The sequence below is a fragment of the Babylonia areolata genome, chromosome 6 (assembly GCF_041734735.1).
Source record: "Babylonia areolata isolate BAREFJ2019XMU chromosome 6, ASM4173473v1, whole genome shotgun sequence".
NCBI lineage: Eukaryota > Metazoa > Mollusca > Gastropoda > Neogastropoda > Buccinidae > Babylonia > Babylonia areolata.
Genome location: NC_134881.1, coordinates 15,390,329 through 15,415,130, shown reverse-complemented (window position 1 = coordinate 15,415,130; position 24,802 = coordinate 15,390,329). Strand labels below are relative to the sequence as shown.

The window sequence follows — 24,802 nt, the reverse complement described above, 5'->3', positions numbered from 1 at the left end:
TCTATAAAATAAAAAAAAATAAAAAAATAGCAGTGGCAACTAGAAACCCTACTGTAAACACTCCACATCTAAAAAAAAAAGAAAAGAAAAGAAAAAAAAAAACCCAAAAAACAGACAGCATTCATGTGAAAGCAGATCACAGCAGACATGATGTTACAAGTAACAGAGTGCATGCTCATTGGACCGGGCTGCTACTCTTATTGACCAGTTAATGCGAATGTATGTGGCGTTTCCCACGAATCTGGGGATTCCCCTTTTCCCTGTCAGTTGTTTCTGAACTATTCACTACAATTCATCCACTGTGAACTTAGCATACACCATGTATAGCTCTTCTGAGCTCTATGGTTTTGACAATTACAAATATCATATTCAATATTATTTTCACATGCACACACACAAAAATGAATACATATATACATAAATGGTACATATCTACAAGTAAAGCTGAAGAATGTTCACATTCTGGCAGGCAATGCACACACAAAATACACAAAAACAAAAGACCTCCACACACAAATGAAGGTAGTATGTTCATGTGCAAAATACACATATAAATAACACACTGAAAAATAACACATATACACTCCCTGAAAGAAAAAAAACAACAACCACCAAACCTGCATCCCTCCCTCCTTCCTCAACACAGAAAACATAATTATCCACTCGAGAGAATACATTCACAACAAAGATGTACTTAAAAAGTGTACAAGTAAACAATAAATGTTTTGATGTGTATGAAAGACTGTCCGCAGTATTAGATACTAACAACAGCAACAAAAAAAAAAAAATCAGAATAATACGATAAAAAGCTAAAATCAAACAAAAGCTCAATGGCACTTACTACCTACATTGATTTCATAATTCCGTTTAATGTTACATGCAGAAGCCCCCCCCCCCCCCCCCTAATGAAGTACTTCCTACATATGTGTCTCATTACGGTTAATTAACTGCACTGGGTCTATATCCTGCACATATGATAATCTTCACACTCAGCATGCAGAAAATAACTTTACCTTTCTATCTATGAAAGAAAAAGGATAGGGTTAAAAGAATCCTCTTAAAAAATATATATCTGGAAAAAAAAAGAGAGAATGAGAAAGCAAGATAGTGGGGAAAATATCTGCTGACAAGATATGGTAGCTCATATGGATTTAGTATCTGATGTTTACATGTTTGGCTAGGATCTCCCATCTTGTGTCTGTGTCTGTGTGCATGCATGTGTGTGTGTGCATGCGCATGTATGTATGCGTGTGTGTACAAGTATGTGTGGAAACAATCTGAAGTGTAAAACCATGACACACTCAAAACTTCTAATACCAATCATTCAACAAATGATACACAATAGATATCCCTAACACCTCTGCTCAATTCTATCATCAATGAAATAAGCTACTGTCGTCGCAATTACTTTTAATATTTGACTTCCAGATATTAAAGAGCAGCAAACTGATTAAAAAGGCAATAACAGTGTCAAGGATATGCTACAGTATGTAGACAAGTCAGTATCTGTAATACTAAACCTAAGAAGTTCGCGTTCATAGATACAAGCACAAACAAACAAAAACCACACACTCTCTCAAACACACACAAAGTGTGTGGGAAAAAATGTGACAGATTCTTCACTTACGCATTATAAACCCAGTATAGAGATCAAACCTTGCGAGCCTCACAGTCATTGCATGTTAGTGAGGATGAGTTACTGGTTAAAATTCTTTGAACGCAATTTTGTCTCAAGCATGGACTAAAGGCAGGCAGTTGCAGCACGAAAACAAGTTGGCAAAAGCTGCTGTACACACAAGCTCCCAGGGGGTGTACCTGAACATAAAGTCTCTACAGACAGAAATACCACCGTGGTCATTCCACAACTACAATAAAACTGTGCGCAATTGGTTTTTACTGTGAGTGCCTTCTTCTTTGACATGCTACACACATTCGCAATGATCCCCAGCTAGCTCCCTTGTGTTCAACTGCCGACTTTGTAACTGCATGCATTTTCACGTTGCATGTAACCTGGCCATTACCACAGTGAGGGAGTGGCATGGTTGTCTTCCCTTTACTCCTGCAACCCCCCCCCCCCCCCCACCCCGCAAAGGTCAACAGGGGTCACTGGTGTGCCAGGGATGGCAAACTGATGACCTCTACTCTGGTTAACACAACAACAAAACAAAACAAACACAAAAAAGGAGCAGACAAAGAGAGGAAGGAAGAGAGACGGAGAAGTGGGGTTAGGGGGAGAGGGAGACAGGAAGAGACAGACAGACATGGACAGAGACAGAAATGGGGGTTAGGGGGAGAGGGAGACAGGAAGAGACAGACAGACATGGACATTGACAGACAGAGAGAGAGACAGAAATGGGGGTTAGGGGGAGAGGGAGACAGGAAGAGACAGACAGACATTGACAGACAGAGAGAGACAGAAATGGGGGTTAGGGGGAGAGGGAGACAGGAAGAGACAGACAGACATGGACATTGACAGACAGAGAGAGACAGAAATGGGGGTTAGGGGGAGAGGGAGACAGGAAGAGACAGACAGACATGGACATTGACAGACAGAGAGAGACAGAAATGGGGGTTAGGGGGAGAGGGAGACAGGAAGAGACAGACAGACATGGACATTGACAGACAGAGAGAGAGACAGAAATGGGGGTTAGGGGGAGAGGGAGACAGGAAGAGACACACAGACATGGACATTGACAGACAGAGAGAGAGACAGAAATGGGGGTTAGGGGGAGAGGGAGACAGGAAGAGACACACAGACATTGACAGACAGAGAGAGAGACAGAAATGGGAGTTAGGGGGAGAGGGAGACAGGAAGAGACACACAGACATTGACAGACAGAGAGAGAGACAGAAATGGGGGTTAGGGGGAGAGGGAGACAGGAAGAGACACACAGACATGGACATTGACAGACAGAGAGAGAGACAGAAATGGGGGTTAGGGGGAGAGGGAGACAGGAAGAGACACACAGACATGGACATTGACAGACACAGAGAGAGGAGGAAGGAGAGGATGGGGGGAGGGGCAGATTCTTCAGCATCAGATGCCAAAGGAAAGTCTCCAGGTGCCAGCTGCATTGCTTGGTTCTAACATTTTGACAGTTACACCTGACTAAATGCCTACGCTGACCGAACTACGCCATTGGTCAGTTCCACACGACACACAGTTAGTAGCGGGTTACGACCATACTAGGCTCTTCCATCCGAGAAATGCAACTGGCTCCAGAGGAGGTTGAAACCTTCCACAAAGTAGCACTTTTACAAGTTAAAAGAACAAAGGTTCACAGCAATTTGATCTGTGAGCCCACTGACAACATCATAAGCCCATGGACAAAGTATTTCCATATATAAAATGAACCTTCAGAACAGGGCAGCCAGGACTCTTTAACACACCCTCCTCCTTGCATGATCACCATTCAATGTGCTGAAGTGTAGCATCACAGTATCTTTGTCCACCTTCAGACATGACACACCCTCAGTGTAAACCCATCACCACCTCGAGACGCTTGTCACACACAACTGCCTGACTGCTGTCATCATCACCACAACAACAGTAACAAAGATGTATGATTTCAGAAACAAAACAAGATGGATGGCTTCAGGAATGTTCCATTTCAGGAAAGTTACAAGCTGTGTGATTTCAGCATGCAACACAACATGTAACAGAGTTCTGAGAACAAGACACAACGAGGGCGACGACCACCCATGTCAGTGAACATGAATTATTCACAAATGAAGAATGCTAGTACAGCTCTCAGTCTGCGTTATGCATATATTACAACACATCATTAACAATACAACAAAAACGCCACTCCAGTAAAATTTCAAAGCAAATCCTAGAACCTTCAAATCAATGTTCAATCCAACTTGTAAGTATGCATAATTATGGAACAGATTAAAACCGATATACAAATTGAACATAAGGGTTACGAGTATCAAGAGTACAAGTACTGGTTTGCATTTAACCACGCCCCAAAGTGTTTTAATGCAAGAACTCAAGATATTAAATGGAATCAAGTTTTCTATTCAGATCTTGCAGCAGACAAGACTGTCAATTAGACCTGCCCAAATTGAACATTCAATGTCCCTAAATTGTGACAAGCTGACAGTGATTTCGTCAAAGCCAGTCAGTGGTTCTATCAAAGCCCTTAACATTACTGACTGGAATGTAACCAGCCTGTGACTTTTCATAGGTTCTGACCCTTACAGGTTATTACCCCTCCACCTCCCCCTTTCCAGAAAAAAGTCTTGCATTCAAGACAGATGCCTATCTTCAGTGAGTCTGGTTGGATTCTGAGAACCTCAGGTAACTGACATGGTTTAAAAGAAACAGACTCATTTCAATAAGAGGGACAACGTTAAGAAAAGCAGCTGTGTGGGGTCCCCCAGTTATGGCTGACAGGGTTTGAGGGAAACTGATGGTTTCCAATGACAATGACAGAGCCTGGAGGAAAGGGACCCGTCCAAAATGACACAGACAGGATTTGTGAGTGGTCATGAATTATGACAAGATGTTGAGCTGAGGCCAAAAAATGAAAAACCCTGACAGAAGCTGAAACAAACTGACAGGTCCTAAATGAAGCAGAGGTTTTAAGGAAAATGACAGGACCAATATGACAGACAAGGTTCATATAATCATAGTTCAAAGTGAGTCTGACAAGATGTTACAGTAATGCAAAATGAGATCCAAAACAACAGAGTTTAAAAAAAAAAAATTACATGTCCAAATTGGCTGACAGGGTTTTTAGAGATACTGATATCATAATTAAGTACTTAATGATTCACGACAGGGTTTTAGGGTATCAGAGAAACTGAATTCTTCTATATGACTGTTAGGTTTTTAAAACAAATTCAAAGCCAGTCTTTACTTTCATAAATATTCAAACATTGTGTGCGAGTCTGACCTGATGTAAATCACTTGAAGGGTTCTTCATGAAATTGTTAAAACTCTGTATGATCTGACAGTGAATGACTCAATCAGACATATCTTAATTAAGTGAACAACACAATCAGATATGCCATCACTAAGTGAACAACTCAATCAGATATGCCATCACTAAGTGAACAACTCAATCAGATATGCCATCACTAAGTGAACAACTCAACCAGACATGTCTTAACTCAGTGAACAACTCAACCAGACATGTCTTAACTCAGTGAACAACTCAGTTTCAGTTTCAGTAGCTCAAGGAGGCGTCACTGCGTTCGGACAAATCCATATACGCTACACCACATCTGCCAAGCAGATGCCTGACCAGCAGCGTAACCCAACGCGCTTAGCAGCGTAACCCAACGCACTGAACAACTCAGACATGTCTTAACTCAGTGAACACAACAACTGAGACATGTTTTAACTCAGTGAACACATCAATCAGACATGTCTTAACTCAGTGAACAACTCAACCAGACATGTCTTAACTCAGTGAACAACTCAACCAGACATGTCTTAACTCAGTGAACAACTCAATCAGACATGTCTTAACTCAGTGAACAACTGAGACATGTCTTAACTCAGTGAACACATCAATCAGACATGTCTTAACTCAGTGAACAACTCAATCAGACAGGTCTTAACTCAGTGAACACATCAATCAGACATGTCTTAACTCCATGAACAACTCAGACATGTCCTAGCTCAGTGAACAACTCAATCAGACATGCCTCAACTAAGTGAACAACTTATTCAGCCCTGCACCTGTGCATTTCCCTGCCTTCAAAACATGTTTCGTTAAAATACTGTTCATGTTCCCACATGGGAATAAACTACAAGCAAAGGAAACCAGCTTCTACAGCATTTCTGGCTGTGTCCACACATGTCAGTTTGTAGGGGGAAAAAAACCTGATCAGTTTCAGTAATTTTCTTCAGTTTTCTGCATCAATATAGCAGGGGAACCTGCTGAGGCTCAAAAACCCCCAGAGTGGAATGGGTTATCATCCCTGGTCAGTCCTTCCTTTGTGTAGCCCCGTGTTCAGAACGTGACAGGTCCCTGAAGAACGCAGTCCTGACGTTTTTTTGGGGGGTTTTTGTAACAAAATTTACAGTCCATCAATCCTCTTAACAATTCTGAGACCTAGAAAATTCCATCCAAGCATTTATTAATATTGTGTTTTTTTGTGTTTTTTTAAGTTTCCCAATGGGCTAAACAGCCCAGGAAAGCTAAAAGAACAAAAAACAACAACAACAACAAAAGCGAAACAAACAAAAAAACACAACACTGTCATTTCTTAACAGTTCAAGTTCTTTACAGAACTCAACAATCCACAGAAGCCAGGAAGAGCTAGTCATTCATTCATACGCTGTGCTGGCTTTCTCTTTCCTTAACGAATAAACTGGACAGCGATGGCGGTTGGCGAGGAAAGAAAAAAAAGCCACCCCAAGTCATTGCTTTGCAGTGTGTAATATTATTGTATTACTTTCTTTTTTTTTTCTTTTTTTTTTTTTGTCAAAACAGATTTCTCGGAGTGAAATTCAGGTTGCTCTCCTCACCAACTAAGGAGAGCGCATCACTACACTGAGAGCGCCACCTTTTTTTTTCTGCCTGCAGTTTCACTTTATTTGTTTCCTGCTTTGTGTCTGGGTGTCAGGGCATCTGACGGAGGCGGCAAATCAAATCAAATCATGTTGTTTATGGCCCAGCCGACCACTAAGGCCATATCAGGAGGCAGGCAGGCCTGCAGACAGACAGACAGACAGACAGGCTGAAGGAAGAGGTGAGGTGAGGTGAGGTGAGGGTGTCACTTCCTGGTGCCGGCCTTGCCCATGTTGGCGCGGAGGGGCAGCCTGGCCTCCACCCAGCTGTTGGGGCGCTCCATCATGCCCTGCCACAGGATCGACTCCTGGCCCCGCGCGTCCATCCACTCCACCTGGGCCCCCTTCACCGACCCTGTAGCATCAGGTTCACACACACATGTTTATACACACGCATGTTTGTACACACCATAGGTTTATGCACACGCATGTTTATACATACGTTTGCACACACGCATGTTTGTACACACACGTTTATACACAGACACATATTTATGCACACACACACACACACGTTTTGTACACACACATGTTTATGCACACATGTTTATACACACATACATTTATACACACACAAATTTATGCACACACACACATGTTGATACATACAAATTCATACACATACACACGCACATTTATACACACACATGTATGCATACACACATGCACACACATACACACACAAATACACACACAAGTGCTCGTGCACACATCCACACACACACATGTACACACACACACCCACATGTCCACATACACACACACACATTTCCACACATAACCATTTACACACGCACACACACAGACACACACATGTCCACACACACGTTTACACATACACACACACGCATACAGACATGTTACATATGTCAAAGACAATTAACCTTTCCCGTACGTCGCCTAAAATTTTGCGCGCCGTACGTCGTGGGTGTGCAGAAACCCATGGTTTCTAAGAAGGAATGACCCCTCGCTGTACGTCGTGGGTGTGCAGGCACCCATGGTTTCTGTGTACGAACTAACCCTTCGCTGTACGTCGTGGGTGTGCAGGCACCCATGGTTTCTGTGTACGAACTAACCCTTCGCTGTACGTCGTGGGTGTGTAGGCACCCATGGTTTCACTGAAGAAATAAGACCTTGCCGTATGTCGTGGGTGCACAGTAACCCACACCTGTCCGTAAAGCAAATTTGACTTTTCTTCAGCAGACTTGCATGCGCAGTTTCCACTTGTGCGTGTAGGCTATTTACTCCAGTGCTTGACCAGGCGCATTGTGAATAAGTTTTGCCCGTGAGAAGAGTGTTGTTACTTACAAAAAACGTTGTTTTTTTTTTGTTTTTTTTGTTGTTGTTTTTTTGTGTGTGTGTGTTGTTTTTGTTGTTGGTTTTGTTTTGTTTTTAGCGGCTACACGCCCATCCTCTTTCGGTCAAGGCAGATGCCCTAACATAGCAGCAACAGCCTGGTATCAGTCCCCCCCTTCCCTTGGCCTAGATCTCGGCATTCCTGGCTGGCTGGCTGGCATTTTTTTTTCTTTCTTTTTTTTAGCCATAGTCGGGTTTTCTCTACTTTGAACAGATTAGGATAAGAATAAAATTTCTATATCAACTATCTTTCTTTTTTTAGCCATAGTCGGGTTTTCTCTACTTTGAACAGATTAGGATAAGAATAAAATTTCTATATCAACTAGATTTTAGATCAATTGATTTCAGACTTACAAAAATATCCAGTTCTTAGAAAGGCACTTTAATTCCAACTAGATAAAAAGCTATCAATCAGTTGCTCCCGATCATTCTCTACAAGAAAAACAGTTCATTCAATATTGTTGAAGATATCTAGTGCAATAAATATTGTTTTCTGAAATTAGTTACAACTTTAGAGTAAAACTTGCCGCAGACTTGAACCGGGATACGATCAACAAAAGACAAGGTCACTCTCATCTCTCTCTGTAGCGAGCCCAAGTGACGTCATGTCGACAATGCGTGGCGCGCAAGCTTTGCATGGGTGGCTCCACACCCACGACGTACGGCGTGCAAGGTTTATTCTTTGGGAGTATGGGTGTCGTCACACCCACGACGTACTGGGACATTAATTGATTAATAACTTCTTTGTTTATGTATAAAAGAAAATAATGTTCAGTGGATATGTAGTAAACTATATTATGGACAAAGTCATGAAATTATGTGGAAGTGGCTTCAATATTACTTGAGTTACAGAGCAAAAACACTTGCCTGGGTGATTTCACACCTACGACGTATGGGAAAGGTTAACTGAGGTCCTAAGTGTAGAATGCACTGGCGCATGCAAATGAACCCACTGCGACAAAAGAGTTGTTCCTGGCAAAATTCAGCAGAAAAATCCACTTTGATTGGAAAACAATACACTTGCAGGCAGATGAAAGGGGAGAAAAAGAGTGGGGTTGCACTGCAGAGATGCACTCTCCATGGGTAGATCAGCCCAATTTTAACCAGAGAAATATGTTGTGATAAAGATTAATTCAGTTGAACATAAGTGCGCAGCTTTAGGGATTTGTATAAAAGTAAATACAGAAATCCCTTGCTACTGATTCATTTTGATTTGCCATCACCAAAGCAGTTCCAAACAAAGAAGGGTTTTCACAATATTTTTGTGGAATATATTTACGTTGTAAATCACGAAAAGCTGGACAACAAAGTAGAAAATGTTGCTCATCGTGGTTTCCATTCTTACATAAAGGACATAGCAAATTTACATTTGTAGAATTTAAAAACTGGTAATAGTGTTCTGTGATATCTGTTATTCCACAATTAAATCTTGTCAAAACACTTAATATGTATGTCAATGTCAAACAAAAGATATTGCTCACAATTACAGATGGTTTAAACATTCTGTAGAAAGAATATCTCTCACTGCTCTGTGCATGCTTGTCTCAGTTTTGCCATCTATTATCTATAAATCTTTGACGCAGTTCTTTAAAAAAAAACATTTACATCTTCAGCACCTTGATTCATCCAGACAAAGCCACATCCATTTTGAAACAAAAACTCCCTGACACTACAAACCCAAGATTTTTTACCACGTGTAATTCTAAAACCAAATAACATTCTAAATCGATTAACATTTTATATGCTTTAAACAGCAATCTTTCTTTGCCCATACATACTATCTTAAACCAATATCTAATGCACTGCAACGATGAATACATGTAAGCAGGGCAACAACCTATTTCTCCACAGACAAAATCATTAGGTGTTTTGATTCAGAACGAGCCATGATGGCCTATACTGAATAAACTTTTCGCCTTCAACTTTTTGACTTGTACACCATACAATAGCACACCAACACATCACATAAATGCCCAGTCTCATGGTCCCACACCACAAGACACCACACCACACACCAACACATCACACCACAACAACACACAACACAACACAATGCACCACAACACAACAAAATGCACCACAACACCACACCACAACACCACACCACACAACACACCACAACAACACACCACACCACATCACACCACACCACACCACACAACACAACAAACCACAACAGAACGCCACACAACACACCAAACACCACACCACAACACAACAACACACCACACCACACCACAACACAACACCACACAACACACCACACCACACCACACCACACACCACACCACAACAACACAACACACCACAACAACACACCACACAACACACACCACAACACCACACAACACCACAACAACACACCATATCAACACACCACAACAACACACAACACTACACCACACCACAACAACACACCATAATAACACACAACACACCACAGCACCACAACAACACACCACAACACAATGCACCACAGCAACACACCACACCACACAACATCACACCACACCACAACACCACACCACACACAAACTGACCCAGCCCCAGGTTGAGGCGGGCCCCCCCAAGGAACTGGTTGGTGCCCAGAGTCTCGTGGTCCCACACAGTCAGCTCCAGGCAGCGCTCCGCCATCTCCATGGCGTCCACCCCCTCAAAGACCAGGGTGTCGTCCCAGGTGGGGTTCACGCTGTTCTTCACCACCCCCGTCTTCTGCTTGCTCGTCTTCCCTCGGTCAGGTAACAGGTACCTGGTGCCGGCAGGGGAGGTGGGAGGGGGAGGGTGTGGGCAGGTTTGGTGGGTGTGGGTGTGAACAGAATAGAACAGAATAGAACAGAATAGAATAGAATAAATCTTAATGTCATGAAACCTTAATATGGTTTACAGGACACAAGTGCATAGGTAAATAAATGAATAAATAAACAGACCATTAAATGTCATCAAACCTTAAGGTTTATAAGACACAAGTACATAGGTAAATATATGATTGAATAAATAGACCATTAATTAATCAATCAATTAATTAACGTCATAAACATCATATGCATGCATGCATGTGTGTGGGGGTGAGCTGTTGTATCGAATGCTAAAATGCTTCAACTGATTATGTTTTGGTGTGTGTGTGTGTGTGTGTGTGTGTGTGTGTTTGCCTATGTGTATTAATCTTCAATTTTACATATTTCCACCTCGTGATATGATATTAGTGAATTTGTCTTATTTGCGTTAATAATTGGATAAATGCTCACTCACTTCTGACATGTATGCATCAACAATGCTGTAGCTCTTGCAAGTTACTTTTTTTTTTTCGTTGCTTTTCTTCCTAAAAAAAATGTTTGCAGATGATGTGGCCATTGTAACAATAATGAGCACAATACCAAACATTTTTTATATTTGTATGAGTTACATGAAATCTGTTAACATTTTCGCCTGCTGACACAAGGGTTTCCTGAAATGAACATGCCTTGTCTTGTCTTGTCTAAAATAAAAGGAAAAATAGAAGGAGGTTGGGGGAGGAGAGGAAGGAGATGATGGTGGGAGAGGGAAAGGCAGTTAAGGAATAGATGATGTATACCCGCATATGTGCGTGTGAAGGTGTGTGTGGGGGGGGGTGGGGGGGGTTGGGAGGTGGGGGGGGGGTAGGTGCACACTCAGGCATGTGACTGTGTGTGCATGTACGGGCACACGTGCACGGATGCCTGTGCATGCATGTGTGTGTGCGTACGGGTGGTCTGTTTTATCAAATGCTACAATGCTTAAACTGATTTCAGTTTTCATGGCTGCAACTGTTACCAGCACATGACTTACACATGTGATTTACATTGCACCTCTGTGCTGCATAAGAAAAAAAACAAAGACAAAAATGAGATGACATACGTTCAAGATGCTTTACCCATCATCATGAAGGAATGAAAGAAAAAAAAAACCCAACAAGAATCACTACTCTTTGTAATTGTGATGCAACCAAACAAATCCACACAAAAAACCAAATCCCTACTCTTACTGAATGTGATTCAGAATACCATTGAAATGAACATTCAGTAGCAACCAAATACACAGACACAGACATACAGACCACACACTCACACACACACACACACACACTCACATGTATGCACACACACAACACACACACACACACACATATACACTCGATGATGATGATGGAGTCTCCCGTCAGACAGACGGATGAGTAGGCAGGCAGGCTTATCTGTCGGTGTGTGTCCTATGGGAGAAGAGGCCAATTTTGGATGCGCAGCACTTCCCACAGGTGTTGCACGAGAAAACGTCTCCAGAAGCTGAGCCCTGCTTCCTTCGCTCACGCTTCTTCTTAATGGCCAGCATTCTCTTGTTTTCAAACGTCTTTATACCACTAGAGCACAGCATCCTCCAGCGAGAGCGGTCAAGGGCATTAGTTTCCCAGGAAGTGATGTCTATATCACAGGCTTTGACGTTTGTCTTCAAGGTGTCCTTGAAGCGTTTGCAGGGACTTCCAAGTTCACGGTGGCCTTCCTTCTGCACCACAACCACCCATGCGCGCGCACACACACACACACACTACACAGACCCTCTTCAGCCCTCACTCCTTCATGAAGGGATCGGGCATAGTTGGAGTACACACACACAAACACTCACATACTACACCCCCCCCCCCCCCCAACCCCCCAAAACGCACACACACACTACACAGACCCTCTTCAGCCTTCACCTCTTTACAAAGGGATTGGACGTGCCGTTGGAGCGCGCACACACACACACTACACACACACACTACACACACACAAAAAAAACCTTACAAACTACAACCCCCCCCCCCATACTCACACACACACACACTACATAGACCCTCTTCAACGCTCACCCCTTCACGAAGGGATCGGATGTGCCATTGGAGTGCACACGCAACACACACACACTACACACACACATAGAAACTTGCAAAACTACACCCCCCCCACACACCCCCACCCCCCTACACAGACCCTCTTCAACCCTCACCCCTTCACGAAGGGATCGGATGTGCCATTGGAGCACACACGCAACACACACGCACTACACACACACAACTTGCAAAACTACACCCCCCCCCCACCCCCCCTACACAGACCCTCTTCAACCCTCACCCCTTCACGAAGGGATCGGAGCATGCACACTACACACACACATAAAAATAACTCACAAACTAGTTACACACACCCCCTCACACACACACAGACCCTCTTCAACCCTCATCCCTTCACGAAGGGATCGGAGCATGCACACTACACACACACATAAAAAAAACCTCACAAACTAGTTACACACACCCCCTCACACACACACAGACCCTCTTCAACCCTCACCCCTTCACGAAGGGATCGGACATGCCGTTGGAGCGGGCGGCAGTGAGGTTGCAGGCTGACTTCACCTTGGCGTGGATCTCTCCCAGACCCCCTGGGGCCGACTTGGATTTCTTGGACTTGGACTTGGATTTCTTGCCCTCCGTGACCTGGTCAGGGGTCACATATTTCAAGGCCACCAAAAGGTCACCTTTGTACTGCATGGATTCCTCGTTCACCGTGTCTGGAGTCTGCAAGAATGATTCATTATTCGATATTCATATTTACTGGCAAAATTATGCACTGTGCAAAAATGATTCATCATCACTATTTATAATCACAGGCAAGATTATGCACTATGTAAGAATGATTCATCATCACAGTTCACAATCACAGGCAAGATTATGCACTATGTAAGAACGACTCATCATCACTATTCATCATCAGTTGAGTTCAGTTTGGTTACTCAAGGAGGCGACATTGCGTTCTGACAAATCCATATATGCTACACCACATCTGCTAGGCAGATGCCTGACCAGCAGTGTAACCCAACAGGCTTAGTCAGGCCTTGAGGGAAAATAAGAAGAAAATGAGTAAAATAAGATTCAAAAGTAAATAGATAGATAAGTAATCAGGATAGATAAGTAATCAAATTAAGGTTTATAAAACCATATATAAATAACATAAACAGTAGTAGTACTACTACTACTACTAACAATAATACAAATAATAACATGAATAACAATATTGATGAAACTGATAAATAAATATAAAAATAAGGGTAAACAAACACACACACACACACACACACACACACACACACACACATACACACTCACTTACACACACACACACACACACACTCACTTACACACACACACACACACACACACACACACACACAACAGATATGCAACAAATATGCAGTCTCACAAATGTGAAAGCATAAAAAAAAAATGTTCACAGGCCCAACACTACACACTAAAACACACGAGCCCCAACACATAAACTCAAAGACACACCCACACCCACACTCACACACACACACACACACACACACACACACCGACCCGGGCCTGCAGGGTGTAGGTGCAAGGGGTGGGGTCCCCAAAGCGGTACGTGTCCATGGGAATGAGCACCTCCCCCAGGAAGTCGTTGCGGCCCAGGCGGTCGTTGTGCCACACCGTCACCCACAGGGTTCGGTTCTCCAGTTCACCCTGGGAGATGTGGTACTGGGTGGGAGGGGAAGAAAGCAGTGTCTTTTTGTAAACTCACTATGTTAGTACTGATGCAGAAAAATAAAGAAAACTTTACCACAGAATTCAGTTACATTACGTTCAGCCATGAGGAGAATTTAGCTGGAAATGAATGACTAGACAGCTAGGGATAATCTTCCTTTTTCCTCTCCGTGGTCGTCCATTCAGTCTCAAGATGACGTAGTCTGTATTCTCAGCGATGAGGGTGAAAGGATGAGAGGACAAGGATAGTGTGGTTGTGTTAGGAATCTTGATGTCATTGGTGTTTGCTCTTCTTACTAATAGGTTTGTTTTGTGCAGTTATTTTTAATGTCAAAGGCATTTTTGTGTTAAGATACTGATCCTGTTTCGTTGGTTTATTAAAACAGTGTAACTCATAAATGTTGTTTCTCGTTTATCATGCTGAACAACAAAAAACACACGGGTGTGATGATGCAACACAAGCAAATAAGTTGTAACTCAGGTGAATAAACACAACATGATAAAAAACAACAAAACAATACTCTGATACAACAAGAGTGAATAAGTTGTACTCAGGTGAAATAAACACAACATGGTAAAAAACAACACTCTGATACAACAAGAGTGAATAAGTTGTACTCAGGTGAAACAAACACAACATGGTAAAAAAACAACACTCTGATACAACAAGAGTGAATAAGTTGTATTCAGGTGAAACAAACACAACATGGTAAAAGACAACACTCTGATACAACTTGAGTGAATAAGTTGTACTCAGGTGAAACAAACACAACATGGTAAAAAAACAACACTCTGATACAACAAGAGTGAATAAGTTGTATTCAGGTGAAATAAACCCAACATGGTAAAAAACAACACTCTGATACAAGAGTGAATAAGTTGTACTCAGGTGAAACAAACACAACATCGTAAAAAAACATCACTCTGATACAACAAGAGTGAATAAGTTGTACTCAGGTGAAATAAACACAACATGGTAAAAAACAACACTCTGATACAACAAGAGTGAATAAGTTGTACTCAGGTGAAACAAACACAACATGGTAAAAAACAACACTCTGATACAACACAAGTGAATAAGTCGTACTCAGGTGAAACAAACACAACATCGTAAAAAAAACAACAACACTCTGATACAACACAAGTGAATAAGTTGTACTCAGGTGAAACAAACACAACATGGTAAAAAACAACACTCTGATACAACAAGAGTGAATAAGTTTGTAACTCAGGTGAAACAAACACAACATGGTAAAAAAACAACAACACTCTGATACAACAAGAGTGAATAAGTTGTACTCAGGTGAAACAAACACAACATGGTAAAAAACAACACTCTGATACAACAAGAGTGAATAAGTTGTACTCAGGTGAAACAAAACACAACATGGTAAAAAAACAACACAAGACTTAAAAGTTCTTTGGTTCAGCTGTGAAGTGCTCTCCCTTTAGCCATTACGACCAAGTTTTATGTGTGCCAGTGCTTCAGTAAATACTTTTGTAGTTTGGGTGCATGAATGTACTTTTACAAAATAACACGTATTTATGTATTTGCTATCATGACACAAACTATGTCTTAAGTGCTTGGAAATCTCTTCAAATCAAGTTCAAAGAGATAAATATTTTGAACAGCAGATGATTTGTTACAGAGCAGTACTTTGTATGCTTGAGAAAGACAATTCTGCCAAGCAGTGTATACATATCGATATATATATATATATATATGTGTGTGTGTGTGTGTGTGTGTGTGTGTGTGTGTGTGTACAAACAGCAGCAGTGTTTGATCAAGAAATGTCAACACCTCTCTTAACAGATGCAACCATCAAGCAGACAACTTCCCACATGAGCCAAGCCAACAGTGGAAAAGAATTCACTCCTCCAGCACCTCACACACTGTGAAAAGATGACAAAGTTAATGAAAGCACTGCTACTACTTGCCTGGGTTGAACCCCACAGAAGGGGAAGAAAGAAGAAGAAAGTTCCAGTTTCAGTCTCTCAAGGAGGCCATTACTGCATTCAGACAAATCCATACACGCTACATCACATCTGCAAGGCAGATGCCTGACCAGCAGCATAACCCAACGCACTTTGTCAGGCCTTGAGTGCATGCCTATATATCTGTGTACCTATCAGAGTGGATTTCTTCTACAGAATTTTGCCAGAGGACAACACTTTTGTTGCCATGGGTTCTTTTTTTTCTGTACGCTGAGTGCTGCACATGGGACCTCGGTTTATCGTCTCATCCGAATGATTAGACGCTGAGTTTGATCTTCCAGTCAAACTTGGGAGGAAGGGAGAGAGTGGGATTCAAACCCACACCCTCATGGACTCTCTAGTTTGGCAGCTGAGCGTCTGAACCATTCTGCCACCACACACACACACACAGAGAAGAAGGAAGAGAACAAGAAGAGTTAGGATGACACTTCATCTCACTTTCAACTTATCATGTAAGAAGGAAGAGGAGGAACTTCTGTTTAATGTCCTGTCACACATACTGGTGATTGAAGACATTTAGTTAAGAGTATTACGTCCCAACACTCGGCTTATATCACAGATTGACATAAGTTTACATTTGGGCCAACAGCAAAGTGAGAGCTGTATTATCAATGGTTTCTCCAGTCAATAGGAAATCATTTACAGCTTAGTCTTTTGTGAAGGATCAGGACTCTCAAACTAGGAGGCAAAATTGCACTGGCTCTTTGTGCTGCAGCCTTGTGGGCTGGTTGGCCTTTGGGAACCATCCCAATGCCGACTGTTCTAAAACCCTCTTGGCCGAGAGAGTGGGGGTGTAACTTGGGCAAGACACTCTCCACTATAATCAAATTCTAGCCCAAATTGTCGGAACAGCATTTGACATTTATCGTTTAGAAGAGGAGAGGAGGGGGATGAATGGTGAGATGGGGGAAACTAGGTATATGGGGGGTGAAATCTGAAACAAATATCTAAATACAAGTACAGAAAATTACTTAATGGACTTTGTAAAAGAGAAGTCGCTAATCTAAGAAGCTACTAATTATGAATCCAAAAACTCAAACACATCATCATTCTCAAGTCACTTTTGAGTGATGACAAATTTTCATGCAGGATAGGCTTCATCAAATCACAGTCAAAAATTGTATGCTTAATTGTCACATTACTGAAGCATATGCACTTGACTTTAGAGCAATATTTAATCTGTAATGAATTAGATAATACTCTGAAAATTAAACTTAGAACTGGTCTGTGAATCGGGCCAAAGTCTGAGTGAGTCCACTGATCAAGTTTCAGAGTTGAATGAAAGCACTTATAAAAGTCTCTTTCTAGTACATAACTTATTTCCTTGTATGACAATGGGCGGTATACTCTTATACTACCTGTATAATTCTTTGCTCCCCTTTTTGCTGCTCTGTCTGCTTGGTCATTATAAAGGAATCCAGTATGGGATTGTATCCAATAAAAAATCAACATTTGCACCTTTCATAAATAGGAAGTGTAATAAATACCTAATTTCAAACAATAAATCTTCTGATTATTCTCAAAAAGGAACAAACGTTTTAAAAGAGATTGAGAATCAACACAAAAAAAGGATATCACTTATCAACACTGGTATTTGAACAAGATGATTTAAGGCCATAAAGATGGCCACCAATTCAGCTGTAAAAAATTGAATGTCCCTTACCTAAAATAAAAAAATAAAAAAGTAAAATAAAAAAATATTTAAAAAAAAAAAAGAAGAAGATTTTTCTGTTTTTTAGACAAGGAATTACAAAAGCAGATCCAGCACTGCTATCATCCAGAACCGAGCCATCAGTGTAAACTTTTAAATCACGTAAGTAATACCAAACTTTCAACATTCTTCCACTCACAGTGAGCGTCTCATTGTAGACAGGGTTCAAGGTGTGCTTCTTGATCTTCGACTTCTGCTTCCCGGAGCGCGTCTTGTCAGGTAACAGGTACACCTTCACATACCTGTGAGGGAGAAAGTGCAGGTGTAAACACACAGCAGATGATGGTAAGTGCTGCTGTGTAGTCTTGTGTGAACCGTGTTAACCACATTGTGCTTCCTAGTTCATCACTCACCTTAATACATGCATACCAAGCCAAATTACAGACAAAGCCAAATTAATGTATGGCATTTATTCAGTTGGTTGTCTGATTTATTTACCTGAAAGTATTAACACATCAGTTTGTGTAACTCTGTGCAATGGGTGGACACAGTATTAGATGTAAAAGAAATGTACATAAATTACTGTTTCTTTCTTTCTGCCTTCTTAGACTGCATCTCCTGACTCAATTATATCCACTAGTGTACTTTTTCATGCATGACCATTTTTATCCCACCATTACTGTGGGCAGCCATAATCCGTTTTCAGACTGCATGCTGGAAATGTTTCTTTTTCATAACCCACCGAAAACTCACATGGATTACATGACCTTTGATTTTTTTATTTGATCACCAGCATGTGTTTCAATATAAAGAAGGTTCAGGCACTAGCAGGTCTGCACATCTATTGACCTGTGAGCTCAGAAGAAGAATAAAATCCATCCTTAAACCCAGCAGGTACCAATACCGGGATCAAAACCAGGACACTCAGATTAAAAGTCCAACACTTTACCCACTTGGTTTACTGCGCCACTCAGATTAAAAGTCCAACACTTTACCCACTTGGTTTACTGCGCCCAATCAATCATGCACATCCATTCGCATTCCACCCTGGAGGACTCACGGGTCAGAACTGTTGCGCTTGACGTTGACTGCAGCCAGATCCTTGCAGCCCTTGATGTGGATACGGAGAGCAGACAACTTGGGATCGAACTCCAGCCCAAAAGTGATTTCTCCAGAAACAGGGATGCGTCCGTAGTTGATCTCCCCAGCATCACTGTACACGCTGGCCAGACTTTCTCGGCTGTCCTGAATGTCGGAACAGTATCATAAGTATTTCATGTCTGCCTTCAAAGAGATAACAACATTGTTTGAATACGACTTGATGTTTTGTTGTAGAACTGAATGAAATCAGCAAAATAAGAAGTGTTACAACACAAAACACAACTCAAAAGCCTTCAAAGACAAACTGATGTTTCGGTGCTGAATGGTTGGAACATCAACAAAATAGTATTAGTACATTAGTTGCTGAACTGCTGTCAACATTAGCAGAAGCAGAATCACAATTCATACTTGGATATAGTTCGTTAATGCATTTTCTGAGTATGAACCGGAAGCTATCTCATTCAGCATGATAAACAAGAAACAACATTTATGAGTTACACTGTTTTCAATAAACCATCGAAACAGGATCAGTATCTTAACACAAAAATACCTTTGACATTAAAAATAACTACACAAAACAAACCTATTAGCAAGAAGAGCAAACACCAATGACATCAAGATTCCTGCTAACACAACCACACTATCCTTGTCCTCTCATCCTTTCACCCTCATCGCTGAGAATACAGACTACGTCATCTTGAGACTGAATGGACGACCACGGAGAGGAAAAAGGAAGATTATCCCTAGCCGTCTAGTCATTCATTTCCTGCTTAATTCAACTCATGACTGAACGTAATGGAATTCCTGTTAGAGACTCAGCTGTAACTGAATTATGTGGAAAACTTTTCTTTATTTTTCTGCATCAGTGCTAACATGGTGAGTTTACAGAACACACTGCTTTCTTCTTTGCAGCAAATTAACAGATGTGGGAAGCTGAACTCCTGACCCCCTGCCCAGGAAAATACACTGGTTGCATATGTTGGGGGTTTGTAATATATGAGTAATATTTTTCACTATTATTATAATCAGTACTATATTTTACTATTATTTATCACAGTATCGTTTTTAATACAAATACTGATGATAATAATAATAATCTTTCTTTGTCTTCTTTTTATTACTGTTAGTGGTATTACTATTACACACCACTGCATAACAGGTTGAAAATAACTATTTGTGCAGGGTTTTTTTGTGTTTTTTTAGTCTATATTTTCTATGAAGTAACACTGATTGTGATATCTGAAAAAAAGCCTGTTTATCTTATCATGATTTGGTGTGTGCCATGGTTTAGACACACACACACACACACACACACACAGAAGGAGAGGAAGACAGAGACAGAGACAGACAGACAGAATGCAAACACAAGCAAATATGCATGGACATATACATGATCCCTCATACAATACGCAGCACTGAACACACACACACACACGCACACAAAAATATAAAATAACCCCCAACCCCCCACCCCTCAAAAAAAAAAAAAAAAAAAAAAAAAGATGTTGCAACCACAAGCCAGAAGGGCTTACTGGATGCAGGACATGCTCTAATAATTACTGTGAATCATAAATCCAGGCACTCATTTCCTTTTCAGTAATTACTACTACTACTAATAATAATAACAAGAATGATTATAATAATTATGATAATTATGGATACTTGTTGAGCACTTTCCTCCCACCCTTTTTTTTTTTTTTTTTTTTTTTTTTTGGTCATTTCGCCTTCCTTACGGAAAATGGAAACAGCACAGCAGTGTCTGGATTTATCATTCAGTATATACAATTCAACACTGAACAGACATACACACCAACATGCACTGCCTGCCACACTTAACACTGGTCCATCATCCCTCTCACCCCAGTACCATTCACACTATTCACCCACACCTTCATTCTCTTTCTTTCTTTCTTTCCGTTACATGAACAACATCAACTTGCCGATGACTCTGCCATAGTCGATGCATGCTGGATATTTTCAGCTCTCCATAACCCACCGAACACTCACATGGATTACAGGATTTTTAACATGCGTGTTTGATCTTCTGCTTGTGTATAAACACGAAGGCGGTTCAGGCACTAGCAGGTCTGCACATATGTGCTGACCTGGCAGATCGGAAAAAATCTCAACCGTTTACTAGTAACCCACCATGCGCCGTTACTGAGACTGGAACCCCCAACCCTCAGACTGAAAGTCCAACACTTTAACCATTAGGCTATTGCGACTGTCAGTCATTTCAGTCACCATTTTCAAACACTCAGAGACAAGCATGCACATACACATTCATACACATGTATGTGCACATACACAGACACAGATGCACACACACACACACACACACACACACACACACACAACAACAACAACAACAACAACAACAACAAAGGCAATTCCTCACCATCTGTAAACAAAGTGCTATTTGTTACAGACAGTGAATACTGTGATCAGCACTAGCTGGCACTAGAAAGCCAAGCAGAGGTGACTGCATTAGGATGTCATAAGAAACTTTTTATTATGTTTTTTTTTTTTTAATCTACATTTATTTATTTATCTATTGATTTATTTATCTTTTTAGATGTGGGTATTAGATCAGAATATAGGCTGCAGTATGAAGGTGCATTGATGAAAAATAATATGTCACCTACGTTGGGGAAAAAAAAGACACCCCCCCACCCCCACCCCTCCCTCTTTTGTTGTTGTTTGTTTCTCGTTTTGTTTTGAAAATGCAAAAAAAGATGAATATCACAAAACATACAGACTGGAAAACAATTAACCATGTCCATAACACAACATCATTATCATCAGGAGGGTGGGGGGGTGGGGTGGGAGGGGGAAGAAGAAAAGGGAGAGATGAATCTAAACGTACTCTAGCTTGTATTGATTTTAAAGGGGTTGCATTATTTCAGTGGCTTGCAGAAAGTGAGGATGAAATTACAGAAGAAAAAAGAAGAAGTGAGTTTGTGGGGTGGAAGTGCATGAGCAGCAGAGGATGGAACAGGGAGTGGGAGAGTGGGGGTGTGGGGGTAGGGGCAGGGGGGTGTGGGGGCCACAGATATTCAGCAGGTTTAAAACTGAGGTCGAAAGGAGTCTGGATAGGAAATATAATAAATAAAATCAAAATGTATGCATTTACACACTTACTTGCAAGCAACCACACACACACACACACACACACACACACACACACACACACACACACACACACAATCAATCAATCAATCAATCAAAAAGTACAGATACATTCTTATTCCAACACACACACACACACACAATAAAAAAAACAAAATATACATACATATGCACACCACCACCCTCTCTCTCTCTCTCTCTCTCTCTCTCTCTCTCTCTTTCCTTCCAATTCTGCTACAGAAAGTGATTGCCTGCGAAATGAATCCGCACTAAGAACTTCACCTACGTGTTGGCAACTTATCCGATGGCAAAACAAGATATCAGAATACACCCCCACCGCCCCTCACCCCCACCCCCACTCCCGCCCAGCTCCCTCCAAAAGAAATCAGAACAAAAATACCAATAAAGAATATGTGTCAGGCTACAGAGACGAAAGCGGACATGCGAAAGGTGAAACAATGCAACAGATGATAGGTTACACGGATAGATGTTAACAAGCAAACGAAGCACATACAGGTGAGTTAGCCATTAGCACAAAACATAACAACTATGTATAGCATGTTACAAGTAAAGCATTTTCACTAAATATCAGTATACATAACTAGCATTTTTCAGATAATCTATACAGTCTTCATTCCCAGTCCAGTATGTGGTTACAATTATGAATTCTATCGTATGCAGGCAAAAATCAGTGTTACAGTTCAGGTCTTCAACACAGGGGCAGAAATACTTGCCGATGACTGATAATCTCTTTCAGGAACAAGATGGGAGACAACTTGCTCAGGCAAGGGGGAGCATTCGGGTGTCAACTAAGGGAAACAAACCTGATTATACGGTATTACCAACAACAAAAAACCCAAAAAACCGGGAAGAAAAAAAAATATCTTGGACATGAAAAAAAAAAAAAGTATGTAATGTGGGGGAAATCAAAAATGAAAATATATATGCATACGAGGATTAGGGAATCAGGGATGAAGCAGTACGTAACACATCTTATATAAAATTGTTCATGAGACTCCAAGCATGATGTTGTTAGTAAACAGTATAGCAGTGAAATGGAAGAATAGTGGGGAAAGTCTCATCTGTTATCAAATCACAGAGAGAGAGAGAGAGAGAGAGAGAGAGAGAGAGAGATTTTTAAATTATTAAAATAATCAGGAACTAGAAGTGTCCTGTTTAGTCAATATATCTTTTTCAAATCAAAATGCTTCTTAAATTGCCCCCTCTTTAAAAAAGAAAAAAAAAAAAATGGCAAGAAAAATGTGAGTACAACTTTCCAAGTAAAACACGTTACAAAAACAAGAAAAAAAAAGCTACATACAATAGGAAAAGGCCATATAAAATTCTCCAAAATATAATAGTAGATTAAAAAAATGTTAAAAAGCTGGTTAGAAAAGTTATTCAAGTTCTCCAAATACTATAGTCAGATAAAAACTTGTTTTTTTTCTTTTGAAAGCTGGTGAACAAAAAGTCAATACAAACTTCTAAAAATATTACAGCTAGATGAGTAGATTTTTTTTTTTTTTTTTAAAGGTGAATGTAAAAGGGTGTGTAAAGGTCCAGAAATTATAGTTAGAAAAGTAAAAAAGTCCTCTTAAGAAACAGGCTATACAAAATACTCCAAGTATCATAGTTATATACAAAAATAATGACAAAATTTTAAGCTGTAAACAAAAAGGTTTCACCAGAAAATCATGTTAGTATAATAACAGTTAAGAAGGAGAAAAAAAATCTGGAAAGAAAAAACGGCTGATCAAATTTTCTGAACATTATAATTGGATAAGTTTGTCTTTTTAAAAAAAAAAGAAAAAAAAGAAAAAGGGTTGTCCAAAATTCCCAAGTATAACATAGTTAGGTAAGTTAAAAAAACAAAACAAAAAAAAACAAGAAAACAACCCAAACACAACAAGAAAAGCAGTGCCGTTGGACACGGTGATGAAAGAGTGACCACTTACACCGATGGTGCTTCGACTGACTCCAAGCTGGCTGTGTGAACGGTACTTGGCAAACAGCTCATCTATATCATCATCATCCTCCACTGACCTCTGGCAGACACACACACACACACACACACACACACACACAAACACAGAGAGCAGGGTGCACAGTCAGTAAACTCAAACACACAGTCATGGTGAGCCAGGTACACATCAACAGTTGTGAAGGAAACAAAGTGAACACAAAAACAGGTCTCTTGTAATGAAAATGTAAAACCCATGCCAATTTGACATGGCAGGGAGCTAAAAATCCAAATGCAAAAATAGAAGTACATTCTCATTTATCTACAGAGCAACACTGTGAAGGAAAAAAAAATATAAAAAAATCACGGTTATTGAATACAGAACTCATTTCTGTTATGTAAAGACCCTTGCACAAACAAAGCATTTTTGCACAATGATGCCAGTTTGACAAAGAGGATGCAGTGACATCACACAGGAAAGAAAAGAACAGAGTTCAAGCACATGAGGGTGTGTGTGGCCAGGACACAGTG

General features: G+C 40.8%; 1 protein-coding gene across 1 annotated transcript in view; it reads right to left on the bottom strand.

Annotated features, from left to right (window-relative positions):
* Positions 1-6,412: 6,412 nt before the first annotated feature.
* LOC143282778 (uncharacterized) overlaps positions 6,413-24,802 on the bottom strand; it is a 175,959-nt gene continuing 157,569 nt past the window's right edge. Inside the window, exons 9-15 of the mRNA XM_076588543.1 lie at positions 24,267-24,356; positions 19,142-19,326; positions 18,281-18,383; positions 14,268-14,429; positions 13,222-13,448; positions 10,423-10,631; positions 6,413-6,881 (exon numbers count right to left, since the gene is read on the bottom strand). Of these exons, the coding sequence (XP_076444658.1) occupies positions 6,733-6,881; positions 10,423-10,631; positions 13,222-13,448; positions 14,268-14,429; positions 18,281-18,383; positions 19,142-19,326; positions 24,267-24,356 (1,125 nt within the window). The 3' untranslated portion in view covers positions 6,413-6,732. The remainder of the gene's footprint in view (positions 6,882-10,422; positions 10,632-13,221; positions 13,449-14,267; positions 14,430-18,280; positions 18,384-19,141; positions 19,327-24,266; positions 24,357-24,802) is intronic.